The sequence below is a fragment of the Hirundo rustica genome, chromosome 6 (assembly GCF_015227805.2).
Source record: "Hirundo rustica isolate bHirRus1 chromosome 6, bHirRus1.pri.v3, whole genome shotgun sequence".
Taxonomy (NCBI): Eukaryota; Metazoa; Chordata; class Aves; order Passeriformes; family Hirundinidae; genus Hirundo; species Hirundo rustica.
In genome coordinates, this window is record NC_053455.1 from 32,315,409 (window position 1) to 32,335,481 (window position 20,073).

At 37.0% G+C, this 20,073-nt stretch overlaps 1 protein-coding gene across 18 annotated transcripts in view; it reads right to left on the minus strand.

The window, feature by feature from the left end:
* Positions 1-20,073, minus strand: part of GPHN (gephyrin) — a 275,747-nt gene that overhangs the window by 99,658 nt on the left and 156,016 nt on the right. For all 18 annotated transcript variants that reach the window (XM_040066711.1, XM_040066708.1, XM_040066703.1 and 15 more), the window contains 2 exons: positions 5,767-5,861; positions 3,497-3,563 (listed from right to left, as the gene is read on the minus strand). In XM_040066711.1, the coding sequence (XP_039922645.1) occupies positions 3,497-3,563; positions 5,767-5,861 (162 nt within the window). The remainder of the gene's footprint in view (positions 1-3,496; positions 3,564-5,766; positions 5,862-20,073) is intronic.

Consider the following 20,073-nt stretch of genomic DNA (forward strand, 5'->3'; position numbering starts at 1 on the left):
AGCTATTTTTCAAACCTCTCCTTGTTCTATAATCTTACAAACAATTAGAAAGTTTATTTTAAATGGCTGGAGAAAGCAAAGCTGCAGACATCTTGTTCCATAATGGGAATACATATAGCTACCGTACATAGTTACCTATGCTGCTAAAATACTCCGGTGCTTCATCAAATCAAAGCAGAACCTCGGGATGTAATGTGCTGCAGCTGCCTGCTCAGATCAGAGTCAGTATGAAACTCAGCCTTCTTAAGGCTTATTCAGTAAAGTCTTGAAAAACAATCCAAGAACAGAGACTCCACAACCTTTGTTCACAATATGCTTTAATGCTTAATCACCCACAAAGCGTTTCAGTATTTTTTTAGTTTTGTTTTGGTTTTCCATTTATTTTCTTTTTCATCTGGAAGCTACCTCATTCCATTTGTGACTACTGTCTCTCATTCTTCTCCCAGGCACCACAAGAAAAAGTTTTGAGGAGACGGCATATAAACATTTAAGTATTGGAAAATGATGGCATGGTCACAAGAAATAATTACCACGGCAATGCAGTCAAGGGCACACAAGGTTGACAGACAAAGCTGGCACTACTCCTTTTGTTTCCCTTCAGTTTCGTTTCAAGCATAGGATGATTTAAAAAAAAGTATTTTGATTTTGAGAGTATCCAGAAAATAATTATTAATACTAATTTCATAAATAGATAATGAAATACATATTTTCAATAAATAAACATAACTATGTCAATAAAATAAAAAGCAAAGAATCCATCAGAAATTACTGGAGTTTATATATCCCACTTTGTAAGTTAAACATGGCTCACAAGCACTGTATTTCCTCAAAGTTTCTAAATAACATCTTTCAGTTGCTTCTTTAAGAGTAATGAATGATAAGTCAGATTACCTCATAGATTTAGAAGTTCTTTAAACATTCAAGTTGGTACTGCAAAGAACTGGAGTAAACCAGTATATGCTGTATATAATGAATGTATATTAAAATATATTTGTAAAGATAATAAAGATTATGACTTATAATGCAACTGCAAACTGTGGAGTTATTGTGCCTTCACAGTATTACTTTTAAAATGGTTTAAAATAATGAACCATACAAGCATCATTACTTTAACAAAGAAGCAGATCTCAAGTAAGTGAGAAGCAAGAACAACAACCTCTGAATTGACCAATAACTGTGATAAAGTACACTAATAATTGACTAATCAGAGGGGCATGTTCCCCAATCCAAGCACTGAAAGAAAACCTTGCTGGCTTGAGAGTTAATGCACAGACCCCCAGGAAGTCTCTAAAAGCTCATGTTACATATGAAACTCATTGTTTTAGGCAACTGTTACTACAATTAGAAAATATCAGACTTAATAAACATCTGGTCATTTCACACTTTGCTCTCTTTCCTAACATTAGCTATCTTTTGCAAGACTGAAAAAAAAGCAGCAACACAAAAATGGAAGATTTCTGCAGGTCTGGATTCAATGGTACATTGCCACACAAATGTTCTCTGGTGAAAACATGTTTGGCATGCAGTCCATTTTTGAGATGAAGCATTTACACTGCTGTCATGTTCCATTAGTATTTTATTAAAGAAATATGTATACTGCTGCAATTTCATAGCTTTATATAAGCTTCTCATATGATCATATTTATACAATGGACAGGAAATTAGCAAGTGGTAAAAGAGAAAAATGAGGGAAATTCCTGGTGACAATCTGTCCTTTTTGCTTCTTGATTGCCTTTTATGGAGCAATTTTATTCACTCTCCATCTTAAAAGTCTTTGCTGAAATCTAAGACTTTACAGATGTCTCATACTAAAAGAAATCATGACAGAACAGAGTATCATCATGATAGGGACAAATAAAAATCAGTTTATCAGAAGCTTGCTTGTATGATGCAATCATATGACTTTTTCTTTTCCAGCAGAATTACCTTTTTTATTACTTACCCTATAGCAAACTATTGTTAAAGTATTTATTAATACTTTTTCATTTCTTTTCCTCATTCACTTTCTGCAATTTACCTATCTTCAAAGTCTGATTGCCTCAGGACAGAAAATGACAATTGCTTCTGTGGGTTAGGAGTGCTCCTGAACGCAACAAAAACCATTAGAGATTGTAGGCTATTTCATCTCTCTCCTAATTCAGCAAAGGAAGTATTTACTTGTGAAATAACCTTCTCACTGATGCATCACTTCTTTAAAATGGGGGGCCATTGCTATGTTAAATACATGTACATACGATTTCCCACATATAACTGGAAGAATTTCAAGAAGGTATAAGGTATACTCCCCACCTCATCATCCTCCAATGCCTCTTCCTGTGTTTTGAAGGCTTTTAAATTTCCTTTAAATTACAGTCTCACTAGATTTTCAGAGGCGCTGTAAGGAATGGTAGAATCATAGGAGGGCTCACACTGAGTCCTTGAACTGAAACACATTGACAACATATCTGAAAACTATGGTGGCTGCTTAAGATCATAGTATTCAAAACATTTCCTCTTCAACTTCCAGGTGACAGCCCACATAAATATTGTTTCTGTATCTCCAGACAGAAGTCTTTCAAGAAACAGTGACTTCAGGGCACGGTTAAACACATTTAGTACTGTCTGCTCCGTGCTGGGGTACTACAGGTTCAGGAGATGTGTACCAGGTATGCATTTCTTATAGGCCAGAGGTGAAGACATTTATTAACAAGGCCAGATGTAGTCTGGGCCCTGAAGAAATAGATTCCTGTGACTGATGGGGGACCTTTCTCAGCAGTTTTGTATCAGGTTGTACAGATCACTGTTTATCTTAGCAGTATTTCTGTGGAGAAGACTGTTTTTCTATCAGCCAACTATGAAGAAATTAGTAAAAGATCTAGTCTTACTAACACACATACATAAATCCATGCTGGAGTTTAATTCTGTTCCTCTCAGCTATAGAGTCAGACAGAAAGCATGAATAAAGACAAAAATTCTAACTTCTTCATCCAAAACCAGCAAAATGCAGGAAGAAAACAAACTGTATAAAGGGTGAGAAGTCTGATATAACCATGTACAGAAGATTTAAAAACATTCTTAAACTCTTAAAAATTATGTTCCCTTTCTTCTTGCTGATCAAAATTGCAAATGCTCCAGCAAGTTCTACCATATACTATGCATTCCTCTTAATTCTGTGTGAAAGAGAACGAGTTCTTAGAAGCTGGAGACAAGCCAGAGATAAGGTACAGCTAATTAGAGAAGAAAGAGAAAGTAAGAGATCATTAGACTCTTCATTAGCACTGCCTGCTCAAGTTGAGTGCTCTCCTGCACTACATGTAATGTTGTCCTGGTTACAGAGCACCTTCAATCAGATTGGAGTTGTATGGTCCTTGGCTAGAAGTGATGGTGTGGTAACTTTACATCAGTATGATTTCAATTCACTTTCGTAAACTTTGTTATACTGGGCACTCTCTACCATTCAAAAGGAGAATTGCCCATCATAGTTCCTTCCTAACAGATCAGTAAGAACACTTCTTACCTGTGACCCTTTCTTGCTACCTGGAAGATTAATTATGAGAGTTTTCCCTCTGATTCCACACACAGGCCTGAAATGAAAGAAACACAGACTGAAATTCTTGTGTGCAACTACCTCCAGTATCAAAACAGAAGGAAAGCATTTAAGATAAATTCTGTGATTCATCAGATTTTGTAAACTTAATTGCCAGTATATTTGCTGATTATGTTCTCATAAAAGAACTTGGGAGAAGCTGAGCTGAAAAAGCATAAAACAAGGTTGACAGGGTCTAACATTAATTTGATAATATAAACACTGGCTAGATTTTCATCTTTATTGAGATCTGTGTAGTTCCCTTAATTCTACTGTTTACTTGCATCCAATACATTATTTGATATAGGCCCAATTTGGTCATACACATGACCATACACATGGTTCCTTTGCAGTGTAATTGACCGTGTCAAACATTATATCCCTGTCCAGGTAAAAATACTAAGTTGTGCTGGTTGCATTAATTCAATTATGTCCTTTTTATTTAAAGATTAAACATAAGAAAAGCAGAGAAGGAAGTCATTCTCAAGTGAAAATTGTACTTAAGCAATTCATATATAATTCTTCCTAATAGCTTTCCCTACTCCCTCAAGAAAAGGCAAGACCAACTATCAAAGATGGAAATTTTTATTTCATTTTTTTCATCCTTTAGAAATGCCTTTGGTGTTGATGTAAGGCTGAACACTCAAGTGCTGAATGCTTTCTGTTGTCTAGAGTTTGACTATTCAACATTTTAGCTAAATAAAAATTAAAAAAAAAAATTACAGAATTTTGTCTTGATGTTGTAAAGAGTGCCTCCACTGCTAACAAAAGCCAAGGTGAAAAACCCTTGAATGAAAGGGCTGGGATATAAGGAAAAGAAAAACGTAAAAGGACAAAACCATGAAGATACGGAGGTTACAGTGTAGAGAAACGGTAATATTCTCTTTACTGAATAAAAACATGAGCTATAAGTGAAGATAGAACAGAAGAGAAATTAATTTCCAGTTATGGCATTAGCAAAAATTTTGAGCCAAAGGACGTGGCTTGTTGGGTACCCAGCTTCCCTGGATTTCTTCTTATACAAATAATTCTCAGTGATTAATGTCATTTAGTGGTAGCATGGCATTTTTTAGCAGGGTAACAGATATTTCCACGACAGCCGTCTCAATGCCCACAAGTAATTAGCAGAGAGATCGTCTTTGCGCCACTAAATGAACTTTTGATATCATGCTCATGCCAGCCTAAAGTGTTGTTTTCAGCTGGCAGATTGAGTATTGTCTGACTCCTAGCCTCTCTTTTCTCATATTGCCTCAGTTTAGAAAGAATTCCAGGTAGCTGGGGAATCTCTACTGCAGCACAGACATGAGCCTGAATTAAAGATATGTGTTAATTTACTCCTGTTGTGGTAGTCAAGCTACAGAGTACAAACTCAATCCAGCAAATCCCATACGTGGGTTACAGTTTATGACAGATTTAAAACAAAGGAAATAAGAACTGTCCACAGAGGAATAAAAATGAGGAGGAATTGTGTTTGGCAGACAGCTCCTTTAGTAGTTGCCTTCTTGTCTCTTCTACTCTGCTTTAAATAATTTTGAGTGTTAAAAGCTAAATGTCCAGTACAAGCAACCAATAATAAAAAAGGACTAAACCAGCAGCATGAAACTCAAATTTCAGCTGCCAATAATCAGACCTAGTGGCTCAAGAGAGAAATGGAGCTGCCAAAAATTCTCAAGACAGCACGTGAAAGTAAGTGAAAGTGCTTAAGACCTGCACGGCTGGCAAAATTATTGTGTGTGCTTTCAAGAAAACCACACAGATTGTGCATGCATTCCAGATACTTCAAGAGATAAATTAATGATATTCCTCCAGACGTAGGATAGTACAAAACATTTGTCTTTATCAAAGGGATTTTTTTGCCAAACAAAGCATTTTTATACTTGATGAACAACATACAGAAAATTCTTCACTCACCACCAAAACACCACAGTTCTAGAATGAAAAGACAGCTATTTAAGACTGTGCATCAATATTACAAATCACCTGGCACAGAAAATACAGGAGGATACAGCCTCTAATAGATACAATGGGTATTTAATGAGACAATGCAATTATCATTATTTGAATTTGGCCCCTTCTCTGAAGTTAAGACTTCTAGTCTTGACAACAAGGGCAGTCTTCAGTGATCTGTGCACAGCCATTGGATATCAATAAGTAATTCTATGGAAAGAATTCACCTCATATTTTGAAGGATGTAGTCTTACCTAGAGAGCATACCCAAAGGTGTAACATTAAGTGATCCCATCAGCATTGCCAGGGCCATCCCCGGGGCTTCTCGCTCTATTACTTCTTTAGTGGCCTGCAATCAAAGATTAAATAGCAAACTGAGTGAACAAGTGTAAGGATAAGAAAAAAAAACGAAGCCAGCTAAAAATTGGGTAGGAATATCTCATTTTTTTTCTGCCAAGAAACGTTGTTGCTAAATTCTCAACTGAAATATGCTATAGAATTTTTTCTTGGTTGTGTAAAATAGGGAAAGACAAGGAGTTGGGATGAAGGACTGTTAGCAGCACTGTGAAGATTCCTATAGAACATTATAAAAGTCAAGACCCTATGAATATAAAAGTGTTAACCAACACCACAGAAATAGCAACTGCCTTGAACAGAAAGTAAAACCTGTTTGAGAATAAGCAAAGACCCAACGTAACTGCCTTCTCTTCCTCATCAATCTTGTGCATTTTCCTGTTGGGATTTTCCCAGGCATGAGAAGGATGAATCAGTCTGCTCAGAAGATAGAAAAAAAAAATTTGCAAAGGGAAGCCCATGTAGCAGGCAGGCAGGAAAATAGTAAAATGGTAATGATAATGGCCAGAGGCTGAGGCCTTCCCTTTTGATCATGTCAGCAAAACAGCAGTTCCAAACAGGCCAGTGGCTTTTATTCATAAGCAGTCCATATGCAGTGGGCACTGAGAAATCTGGAAGCAGAGTATGAAAATTCTTGTCTTTTTAGTCCTTTTCCCAATCAGGGAATCAGAAAGAAAATTATGCACAACCTTCTGTCCTTACTTCCTAATACAAATTTTCTCAAATGCAGAGAGTGTCCAGTCCCTTAACATCTAACTTTACCTAAGACACAACATCTTAAAGACAAATTACAGCCCTATCCTCTCTTCATTTCCCCCACAGTAGCTGCTGTTCAGTGGATCACATTGCTTCATGCTCTGAAATAAGATTCTAACTCATTCAGCACCACTAAATTGGTAGCAATGGTCATAAAAACTGTGAAATCCATGGTATAACATACAGCCAAACTACAATGCTTTGATGGTACAACGATCAAACAGAAATAGAAAAGAACATCTTAAATATAAGGATGCCCTGAATAAGCTGAATTTTTTTCACAGTTTGATATAGAAAAAAATCAGGAAAATTATTTTGTGGGAAGGATTCAACTATAAGTCACATACTCGTACTTTTGTAAGCTCTTAGTTTGTAAATAGAAAACTAAAGTCCTAGAGAAAGAAAACGACAGAATTAACCCAACGGTGCCCCTAAAACAATGCTCACATGTAAGGGTGCTTATATGAAGCAATAAATAAAACAGAAAAAAAAAAAAGAGTACAGATATTCAAATGGCCACATCGGCACTAGCTTTTGACATTTTTAAAGGAATATCAGGATATTAATTAATTAGAAATTAATATCAGTTTTAGAAAATGTCAGACACTGCTACCTTATAGACTTTGAGTACTTTATTAATAAGCAAACTTGTTATGTGCTCAGTTATGGGAAGCTGGAACTTCGGCTCATAAAAACGCAAGCAATTTTAATTTAGTAGCTGACACCATAGTCTCCTGTATTTCAAGCATAGCATGTTGGGTTTTTGGATCTGCTGTCTATGCAGAAACAGAAAAGTCATGTAAACACAACCCAGCGACTGCGTTTTACACAAGGAAAATGAGAATTAGTGAGCTTGGAATGATATAGACAAAACCAAAACTCCTCTATGGAGAGAGATTACCTTAAGACACCTGCTGAGGTATGAAATCATCAATCACATTAAAATTTTTAAGACATCCACAGACCTGATGATTTTTATAATATAGAAGATAAAGGCTTTGCAATGGTAAAGAGACACTTTGCTGAAGGTAAGTGAAACATGGAATTCTCTGTGTGTGCATAGCAAGTCTGTATCTGTGCCTTTTAATTTCAGTTAATGCCATGCTTCAAAGCTATTCAAAACTGGTTTTAAATATAAAGTGCATTTTGAGATTTATTTTCTGCCCTTGAGCACAGTGACACTTTGAAGATCTCATTAGTTAAAATTCTAAGCAGGCTTCAAAGGTAATACAAGATGCAAGACAGTCCATAAACAACAATCCTGCAGCTCAGGGAGTCTTTCAATGAAATTCAAGTCCATTCTCCAACTTCATAAGAAAAATGACCTTCACAAAATGTCACTACTAGCAGGCAATGTGTTTATTAAAAATGTATAGACTAAGCAACAAAATCTGAAAGGGCATAAAGTCCAAGCAGCAGTACAATCCTCAACACAAGTTTCTAAAAATACTTGTTTCAAAATATATATGCCTATATTTATTACTGCAGGTGGACCTCCTCTAACAGCGAAATGTTTCCTGTTTCCATGTTTGCAGCCTGACTGGATGGATGTAACCAAAAAAAACTGCTGCTAAGTAAACCACTGTTACAGTGACATCTGCTCTTGAAATCAGCCACTGTATATTCCACTTCTGGGATGTCCTCAAATAACATGACCTAACATGTGCCCTGAACAGGAACTGAAATCACCATCACACTGGGAAGCACACTCTAAATAAGCTATGCATGTACGAATGAAATCAGCAATGCTGCAATCTGTAACAACTGTTTGTTTCCCCTAACAAGATACCAAAATGCTGATGGACAGGTTTTCTCATACTTCCTTCGGTATTCTTTGTTTGACGGAAGGGTGGAAGGGAGATGCCAAATTTAGATTTTCAACTGTGTCCTGTTCAGGAGTTAACTGTTGGGTACCAACTCCCGCCACCATGGAAACTATTAAAGAATTAGTGACTCAGCACCTTCACATTTTACTAGTACTCTAGCAAGGCTGAATTAAGACCGTTCAACCTTGTTTCATGGGCAATTTTTTATTGGTAGTCTCACCATCAGCCAGCTGTTGCCTGCTGGAGGGGGCCACAGTGTTGGCACAGAATGAATCACAAATCAAGGCTGCTGCCCTCGGCTCTCTTACAACAACAGTGATGACACTGCTGCGCAGACGCAGGAAAAAACGATGTTTCATTCAAAGCTGTCACACTGATGCCTTAATCAGGACTGAAGCGTTACACTGATTCTCAAACCTGAGGCTGATGACTCAGGTAGGTGGAAAATACGGGAGCAAAACTGCACAAAACACTAAAATGACACCAAAAAGTGTCCCCAGTTTCTGACAGATAAGCTGGTAGCACAAAGAAGACAGGTGCATCTAAGAGGTGGAAGAGAGGGGTTCCACAGAAACAAAAGTACTTAAAAGTAAAAGCCAGAGTTCAGGAGAAAGACAGAAAGGCAGAAAGTCCAGCTTGGAGGTTGCAAAGAAAGGCAAGGTTTGTAGTTTAGATAGAAGAAGGGAACGTGGGAAGAAGAAAACTTAAGTGGAAAGGCAGAATTGCAGGAAATCCAAGCAGTAGGATTCACGGAAGGGGAGAAATGAGAATAGCGTGAGGGCAACAGAGTGGGATGGGAAACAGTGAGGAGGTCGGAACCTGAGGATTTTTAAGTGCCCTTCAAACCCAAACCATGCTACGGTTCTACAAAGAAAGACTGCCGAAGGCAGCCGGGACAAAAAATAGATGAGGGAGAAACTCAGGAGAGCAAAAAGGGAAGATAAGATGTGATGGAAGTGCCAGGATGCGGGGGAGCCATGGAGAGAGACAATGGGATTGAAATAAAATGCTAGTTTGTATTCCAAAGAGGAGAAGTAGGGACAAACAATTTAATTATTTAGATTTACTAACAACATCTAGAGAGCAGTACCTCTTATATTTCATTGCTATATGAATAAATGTAATTGATTTTAAAGCACATTTTTGATTGTTTACAAAGTGCCTTTTTATTGGAGTTGGGGCATTATGTTCCCAAACCAACTGGTATATTTTTAGATATCTTTGACGTAGTTGCGGTTGCTTAACAGATGGCTCATTGCCAATTGGTTTCACAGAGTTCTCTGCTGCTTCACTGCCTTTCTTCGGCTCCACATAAATTGTTAGCTCAGTTTCTAACCTGTGGAAGCCCTCCCAGGCAGTTTTTGGAGGATATACCTAATGCAGACTGATTTAATTAAAACACCTAGGACTAATCTTCTGGAAATGTTCAGAAACTCTTTATCTTTGTCTTTCAGGAATTAAGCATAGCAAAGTTTGACCTCAACAGTAAGTAATGATCTGAGACATTTCACATACTCTTCAGCTGGGCAGTAATACAGTTTTACTTCTTCAACTAAAATGCAAATACGAGACTTGAAAATCATAATAAATTCAATTAAATAAAGATGACAGACTGTCTCTGTGGAAAATATTATTTCTGTTGAACAAGTTAAAATCTATGACTCTGCATAGTATATAATAAAGCTATAGATCCAAATTAATGGACAAATTTGCAGATAATTTATGTTTAACAGACTACAGTATTAGCACTGATAAGATTTAATTGCCTCTTTGAGCTTTCCACTGAAAGCTGAAATCTTGGAAAGGTTTTACTAAAGAAACACCTATATAACCTCTTCAGTAGAGCTCACAGACCACAGCAGAGCAGAGAAAAACTACAGAGATAGATCAGTCAAATATGCAACAAAAAGGTCAGTCACATCTGTCAACCAGTTGTGTAAGAAGTATGCATTTTAGGAATAAAAATTGCATCTCTCAGCCTGGAGATGAGATGCTTTCTTCAAAGTTATTCAGAATACTGCTGGAGACAACACATGTGCCAGTAATTTTTAGTCACAAATCAGCTATTTCAGCTTATTGTCTACTTCCCTACTCTCATTAGGGAGAAAATAGAGCTTACATAGAGCTAGACTGATCAGAGCTTCTCACCAAAACAACACCTATTTCTTCTCCATAAACAGTAAGAAATTCAGGCTTCAGCAGTTGGTTTCTTTCAATTAGAAAGCTTTTGGATAAAGATTTTGAATTTATCTCAGTTTCACCATTATGCTGTCTCTCCTTGAATTCTTCCTATCCTTTGTCACCAATAACCTGTATGGTGATATTCAGTGTCTTTTTTTTAATGTGTGTCTTTTTTTTTGTGGATGTAAGGCATGACAGGATTCATGGTCTACGATGTTTTCCAAAATCAAATTTTTTGGCTAATTGCTCAGTTGTCTTGACAAATGGATGAAAATTATCACATATGCTATTGCTGCAACCAAAATCAAGTTTATAAAAATATAAGGCTAAAGTAAGCAGCATGTGCTATGTTTGGGCTCACAGGATAACTGGTGGTGACTAGGCAGACACGGGGCCAGTGCTGACCCTGATGCATGTGCTTGTTCCTCCTCATGAAGTGACCACCCAGCTTCTGCCAATTTTTCTGTACAGTAAGAAACTCATACTGAGACTGGTGAGTCTCCATTTTGATGTCCTTGCTGGGAATTTCTGATGCTAGATGCAGCTACCTTTGTCAGGTACGCACAGACACATTCTAAGAGCACTCTCAGACTTTGTAGATTTTTTTTTTACATAAAAGAAAACAAAACATGCCTAATCCTATTAGAGTGGTTTACCCTAGTGTCTTTCCCTTCTACCAATGGCAAGCTTAATACACCCTTCTCTGTTAAATGATCCCATTTTCTTTTTCCTTTTCTTCTCTCAACTCGCATCTACACACAGCCAAAGCTGAATAGAACCCTGATTAATGTAGCCAACTAAAACCGAATTCTACTGGTGTTATCTGCACACACCAATAACACATTTCCACTGACAATAATTCTGCAGCACCAGAATGCTGCTTGCACTCTCAGCACATCTGCAGTGATGCTGCTGCTCCCCAGAACCTAAACATCACAGAATGACCCTACAAAATCTATCGGTGTGAGGAACCAAAATGTCACAGCAAAAACTACTGTTAGATTAAATACAGACTCTGTTTTCTCTATTTCTCCCATATCCATCATTACCTCTGCCTGCAAATTGTCTCCTCCAAATTCTCTCACTCCTTCCACTGGGACCCATCATACGATTTACTGCAGCCTAATGCCTATGGCATGAGACTCAAGTGCCAGAAGCTAATTCAGGGTCTGCCTTCCTTATAAACTGTATCAGCAAACTAGACTATCAGAATACTTCCACTGGGTAGGTGAGCAAAAAAGGCAAGTAGCAAATACAACACTCAATGACTCATGCATGACCAAGCCATGAATATATTTAATTCCCAACAGTTGGACCCCAATGATAATTACTTTTGTAAACAATTAAATTATTATCATAATCATCAAATAAAGTGTATATTACTTAATAAAAAACTTAGTGTTCATTTTAACTTTCTTTAGAAGTCCTTGTTTTCTTCAACTGAAATCAAAACTCATTAAAATATTTACTTAATACCATTCAATTTATTTTTTACTTACATCTTGCAAACATTTTGGGGAATACGCTTCATCTTTTCTAGACTCTAGAGAAGCTGAAAATTTAAATTAATATACTAGAAAAAACAACATTGTGGAATTTGTAAATAATTCTTCCACTTCTGGAGATCTAGATCTAAATTTTTAGCTAAAACTAATTGCATATGATTTATATAAACTTCATAGACCAATTTGCTTAGCCCATTTGTGTAACTGAAGTGTTAATGAAACTGATGTATCTGGGCACCAACCATGTACATTTTCTAAATATCACTTCTAATATATATAATTTTATTCCTGATCGCTAAACAAAGTTTAACATCTTAAATGTGTGTAAGATATTTATGCCATAAATAATTATCTTAATTTTATGATACTGCCTACCCCCATACATTGTCATAAACCCACTAGAACAATAATTTTTAGTAGCTGTTAAACAAGTAAGACACTAAATGCTTTTCTGCACTGTAAGGAATGCATTTAGGCTGTTCAAAGTTGGACACAACCCACTAGATGCAGTACATTACAGCTGTCTAAAGGGGTGCATGAAGCTAGTGTCAAAAGGCAGAGTATTTGCAATGGTGGGGAGGTCAGGAGGAGCTTGGTAGAACAACAGTTGCAAACAACTTTTCTTTTGTACAAAGAAGGGTCAGGTGTCTGCTTCCTCTTGCAGCCCTCTAAGTACGAACTGCTTTGCTTCCCAGTGCAACTCCACTTTGCAGAAGAACAAATCCCTTTCTGTTCAGCAAAAGTAGCATAGCTGAAAACTTCCTGGTAAAGACAACAAAACCTTTCTGCTATTACAAAAACACTGTTAAAATGTTAAAATTTGAAGAAAAGGAACAAAACACGAGAAATGAAAACTTTTGTTCTCTGAAAAACAGACTCAAGCAACACAAATGAGAGAAATAAGCATGGGGTATCTATACTCTGCCAAGAAGAATTCTACATGACTTAAGTGACAACGTATTGAGCTTTGACTAACGGAATAACTAGGGAGCACTCTCTCATTACTATATATATAAATATATATCCTAGACAGTGCTTCTGGTTATGTGTACTATCTTATAGACTGTGTATCTATACCAAAGCAGAGTCAGGCTACAGTCAGCTTCATTTCAAAACTAGTACCAATCTTATATTCTTCTCTATATATTGGGAGAGTTGGGTGTATTTGTGGTTTGTGGAAGCATACTAAGCAATGAAGTCTAGAACTATGCAAGAGAAACAAAACTGTAACTTTTGCTTTGTTGTGGTATTAATATCATGGGAAAAGAGAAGGCACTATTTCTTAGAGACCCTCATACGGACACACAACGAATGGGGCCACAAGGCAGAAATACACACTGCTTTCTCTTAAGAACTTGTCCAGTGTCTAGAGCAGTGAAAGAACCAGAAGTTTTTACTTGCAATTTCACTTCTACAAAGAAATAATTTTGCAGTGTTTTAGCTCCAGCATGTTGGTTACTGAAATTGAAACGTGAAACTCTTTTTCTTTTGAGGATCTTGTCTGATGTTTCCTAATATTTGCCCCCTTTTGCCAAGAACAAACATGGCATATGAAATATTTGTACTTCTGAAGCTTCAAATTCTTCCACAGGTTAAGTAGCTCCTCCAAACACTTTCAGATCTCAAATCATCAATGTTGAAGATTTAATAAAAACAACCTTTCCCAAAATATACCTTCAGCAAAGGGTGGACTAATGAGTGATAATTTTTAAAGAATAAATCGTAGCAACACAAAAACTACAAAAAACATACTACCTCTTAAGATTCTCTTACACAGTATCTTTACTCTCCAAGTAAATGGTAAAGTATCTCTAATAACAGCAACTTTAAAGCACTTTTTCCATAACCTAAAAAAATCGTAGAAATTATTCTTTTGTGACATCCAGTGATGAAATTAATGTGTTCAGAATTTGAACAGTTGTCAGTTTGGCACATATGAAATTACGCTTTCATTAGAACTGACATGCAAACAGATTTTGAAGGCCAAAGTGACCCACTGTGCATTCTATCAAAAGATTTCCTATATAGGACTATTTTAACTTCTGGCACAAATCACATTTTTTACCTCCAAGATTCTCATGGAAACAATTGAATGAAAAGGTTTCTCAAACAGAAGATGAGAAGTATTTTCTTGAGACTGCTATAGCACAGAGCACTGAAGTGGAGAATATATATATATAAACCCCAGTATTGAATATATTCTCTCTATTACATTGTCCCTAAGATGTTTACTATACACATTTCCAAAACACCAGTTTCTTTCAGTTTTAAAAGATGTTAAAATATCTTTCATCCACTAGGTAAAAACAGTTGAATCATTTATTGACACTACTCAGCTGTGACAGAGCAATGCTTTCATATTGGTACAACTTTGCATTGTACAGATAATTTCTGCCAGTTTACTTCCCAGTCACACAACTCAGTTTTGAAGCCCTCGGGGTTCCTGTAACACACACACTTTTTCCTTAACCTAGATATAAACACCTCTCCTCACATACACTTCTGCTGTGGTTGAAGCAGCAGACCATGTTTTGCAGAAAAATCTTTTTGCTTTTTAATAAAATTCCCTCCGCGTCCAAACTTTTTCAGCAAATTGATTTTTACACTAGCAGTGTGTGAGTGGATCACTGAGAAAAGGCAGTCGCTTTAATGACAAGGCAAAAGAGATTCTTAGATAGGCACAGTGAACAAGTTAGTTCTTGCTCTGTGTATTCAAAATGTGCACAAGAATCTTGCACTGAATGCTAAGTATCTCACTATCACAGCAAATACGCTCACACTAAGTGTACAGCAACTGCAAACATCATACCTCTAGGTGGACTAACAAAAGTAAAAAATCAGACAGTATTTCTGTATAAATTATATGGGTGATGCAAGACCATAATTCAGAATAACACAGAAATCAAATGCGCCAAAAGTTACAAACAAATGAAAAAAATTACATCTTAAATAATCGTCTTTTTTAAAAGAAAAAGTAACAATCAAAATAAACAAAGACAAAAAATATTTCTGGGCAAAATACTAGACTGTCTAAACACTGTAAAAGCTATTGAGAAAATCCCACAGTTCTAGCTAGGCTGGAAAATCCATCTTTGTCAACCTTAAAGTGAAAGAAAAGTCTACTCTCTCTTGCCTGCAAAGGATGATGATGATGATTTAACAGCAGCTTCTCATTAAAATTCTGCAGGAAATAAAATCCCTAGGAGACAAACATATCTAAAAGAATTTTGTGCCCTTCTCTGTTCTTTTTCCAGGAATGCCCAATGCTGACCAGCAGAAATCAGAAAAATATGGATGAATTGTAAAGGTGTTTAAAAGGCACCATAGTGCTAAGCCTTGCTGTTCATGGATTAATTCTGTATACCGCTGGATACCTAAGCATTATTCAGTCCCAAAGGAAGAACTGGTCAGCTTATAGCAGGAAGTGACAATAATTCAATAATTTTTCACTCTTAAAAGGGAGTTGTAGGCCAAAATTTCAGCCAAAATTTAAGGTGCAATGGGTAGGCTTCATTCAGCTTTGAAAACTGCAGAATCTGCCACTTGAATGTGATGATGATTCGTTCACTTGAATGAGGTATGTGATTGGAACACTATGCAAAATAAAGCTTATTTACTACTCAGTCTGTCTGCAAAAAGGTTGCAAGAAAAAAGCCTAATAAAGGTGTACGCATATTTCTTGAAAGCAAACAATGAAGGTGATTACTGTTGCTATTACAGCAGTAAAGGTCAAATCAAACAAAATCTTAGGTGCAGTCTCAGATAATAATAGATTAGAATTACATAGATCTGCCTTCATTAAACTCCCAAATGAAGTGAAAGAAGTCATAAAATAGTCTGAGTTGGGAGGGATCTTTTAAAGGCCATTGAAATCCAACCTCCCCCTGCAATAAGCAAGGATATCTTCAACTAGATCGTGCTGTTCAGAGCCCCATTGAACCTGACCTTGGACACTTCCAGGGATGAGGCAACAGTAGCTCCTCTGTGCAACTGTGCTAGTGCCTCACTCCCCTCACATTAAGGACTCTCTTCCTAATAGCTAAACTGACCCTCCTTCAGTTTAAAATCATTCCTCCATGTCCTATCACATCACAGAAGTTTGGTCCCATCTTTTTTACAGTCCCTCTTTAAGTCCTGAAAGAATGCAATGGGGCCTCCCTGGAGCCTTCTCTTCTCCAGGCTGAATCTAAAACCTGTCTGGCCAGAACAGCAGCAAAATGTACAGGGGGGAACAATTCTGCAATAGTCACTGATGCATTACGTTGCACGTCCATCTGTAGGAATACGGCCTAAAGCCAAGAGAGATGCTGTGAGATGTGTGGTGAAGCGATTCATGTGGGCATGATGGCCTGCGGCTAAGGGTGCAAAACCCGGCCTTTATATACAAACAGCCGCCCCCCACCATTTATGAAGGCAGCAACAGGATATTGGACTACAACATCATCACTTCTCCCCAAGGTATAAATTTTGCATTTGAAATCCTCTTTGGCAGAGGATGAGAACATGATCCCATCCTGCAAACAAGCCAACAGGCTTGCTCCTCTTCTTCCTTGTCAAAACCGGGATGCCTCTGTAAGATTTGTGCCTCTGCCTGCCTTGGACATTACCTGTGAAGAGTTGTAGATAGTGCTATGTGCTTACATTTTGTAGATCTAGTGTACTGATTACAGTCAATCTAACAAGAATGTATAACAGGCTGCTTTCATGAACTAAACTATCTGTGAATCTGTGGATTCACTTCGCTCATGGAAGTTCTTACTGAACGTGCCCAGACTTAAAGTGCCAAATTGGTTGCAGTCAGAGAGTAAGCTTACTGCACCCACACCCTCTTGATCTCCAGAGAACAGCTGGGAAGCAAGGGATTGATTTGCCGTCAAATTTCTATACTCTAAATGCAGCATCATCTCTTCATTTTTCCAACAACAGCTACTACAACAGCAGAGAGACACTGGAACTTAATCTGTATCAATAGTCAGCAAATTGTTATATGAATTGCAACAGCAAAAGTTTTTTTCAGTGATGACAAGCATGAACCAAAAGGTATGTATGTTCTTTAGCACAAAATGTGTAATTCAAAGCATTCCTGTCTAAAATTAACCCCATAAATTTTTCAATCTGAATCCAGAAGCAACATACAGACATATTAAATCTGAATTCCAAGCTGATATGAGTTACTGTCAGACATATTATTTTTACAAGAGTGAAAAACTTCAACTGAAAGTGAAAGCAGTTTTTAAATAGATCAAGGGAGTGAAACATCTTTTGCAAATCCCAAGGTAGCAGGATTTTTTTTAGAGAGCAAAAGACCTGTGTTAGTCAGGAATTTGTTTTCTTTTCAGAAACAACTGAAGAAATAGTTGCTTAGAGACTGTAATGCCGATATCATCAGAAAGGATACCTTTAGAAAACAGAGAAGAATAAAGAAAGTGAACCGTAAAAAAAAAAAATGGAAATTTAAAAGTGCATTGAAATAAAGAGAATATACAAACAAGCACTCTCTCCTGACAAATAATTTGCAAGATTTAGACATTTTAGTTCAGGAAGTGACTATGACAACTATAACGGGGTTTTTTTTTAATCAGAGATAACAGGGAAGGAAACTAGTCTAAAAAGAAGAATAAAACAGAGATAAAATTGGGCTGATAACAGGAAATGTAGTTATTCTGGAAAGGGAAACTGGAAAGACTGGAAAGAGTTGGAAAGACTTGTGCTGTTCATAACTGTTTCAAAAGCCAATTTTGGTAGAAAATCAGCAGAGGATAGGCTAAAGAATATCTTCAAACCCCTCCCCTTCCCCCCCCCCCCCCCCCCCCCAAATAATAAGGACAAAAGACTAAAAACACCTCCCTAAAACCCCTGTGAAAATAAAAAAAAGGTAAAAGCATGTTGTATATCACTGTTACAAGGTTTTAATAGAGATAATGTTACTCCCAGGGCTTTGCATGCAATTTTTCTTTAACCAAATGTTGACTCATTTACAAGAAAAAATCTAAAATTTATTCTTTCAACTTAACCACAGATTCTTTTAGAACTAATTTGAATATTTGTACCATAACTTGACCACTTCAGGCAGAAAACTGATTTAATTTCATATATTACAGTCAATCTGCCTAAGACAACACTGTATCAATTCTATTGTAGGTATAATTTTCAGCCAAGAAAATTCCATACATTCAAGATAAGCTTAGTGTTTATTCTTCTCCAGTTTCTGCTACTTTTCTGCATTTAAAACTTATGTAACTTGAATATTATTTGAAAAAAATCCCCCCATGTTTGAGGCAATATTAATTTTAAAAACCCTATATTAAAAATAACTAAAACGATACATGAACAAATTACTTATGTGTCTTGGGATAAGAAGTGAGTTCTAGCAATATCCTGCAGCCCTACACTCCTAGAGTGAATATTCCTTCTCCCTTCCAGCCCTGGCTACGCTTCTCAAACAACAGCCTAGGGAAGCATCAAAGTAACGCTGGGAGTTAAACCCAGGAGAAAGATTTGCCACTGAAACCTGTTCTTGTCACCACACCCTTCAACAACATGAAGCTGGTGGGAAGTGAGAGACTGACAGCCTACCATCTTTAAGAGTTCATGAAGTTGTGGAAAAAACACGCTTGGAAAAGCAAGGGAGGGTTGGAAAGGCTGAGAAGAGAGAGGACAGGAGAGCCTGGGAGATGGTAAAGGACTAAAACATAGGTGGACACTCACATCCACCAGTTCCTTAGAGCAAAATACAAGTTAACTGGTCTCCAGGCATTAATGTGAAAACTGGGAGAAGGGTCCTAGTAGGTCTTCCTCTGAACATTGTCAGCTGTCCTGGGAGCCATCCCCCACAGCAGCAAGCTGGTATACTGGGGGCATGGGAACAAGGTGCTCTCTCACAGCATCTTGTCTGATTCCACAGCTGGTCCCCCACTGGTGAAAGCTGCTACTGACTCAAGGGATGCTGCCCTGACTCTGCTTACACATAATTCCATATACTTAAGGTACCTTTGAAGATAGCAAAAGCAGTAATAATATATCTGAAAAGATTAAAAGCTAAGGTTAAAAGAGCATTACATACAATTTATTTAAATATAGTAAGAATTTACTATGAAATGATGACAGGATTCATTATGACAGAATATTTTCTCCAGTTCCTAGTTGTTACTGGATTCAAAAACACAATTAAACCCACAAACACTCATAAAAAGCTAAAAACTGTGGCTGAGCTAGGAAAAAAAAAGGTCAAATGAGTTGAATTAAAAGAAGAACAGGAAATTCTGTCTCTTATTCTAAGATGTGACAATGATTTATTCCTTTACTATGGACCTTACAGATGTAGTCCTTGTTCTTAATCTGTGAGAGAGTGACAAAAGGTTTCTGTAAACTGGCAATTGACCATTTTCCCAGTACAGAAAGAGTAGGAAGCAGCAATTAGGACACATTTCAGTTTGGTAATACTGTACTGATCCAGCAGTTTATTTAGATTAGCTACTATCCTCTGTTCTAAATAGAGACCTGTAAAATTTCTTACTTAGCTTCTTTGATCCACTGTGTTTAATGAACACAGCTCTACATTCAAACTTTAATCCTTCTGGGCATGAGCAACAGATTGCTTTTCCCTCCTGTTTTTACCTACCTTCTATAGATTCTGAGATACCTTAGGTAATATTAGGCTTATAGTACTTAATTACTATTGAATTTAATCCTTAATACAGTTTAACTTAGTAATATACCTATCGAATAAAGTGATGGAAGCAAAGACTTCAGTTTAGTTTGGGTTTGGTTTCTTTTTTCATAAGATGGGAAAGGGTTTTGAGTAGTCTTATGAAAAAGCTGAATGCTGGTACTGAGATCAGTTTTTGACTGGTATATTAAACTGAATCAGACCATGAAGGAGCCAGACAGTAGTTTTCCCCCATTCCTTGCATTTCTTCTTAATCTTTTCAGACTGGTG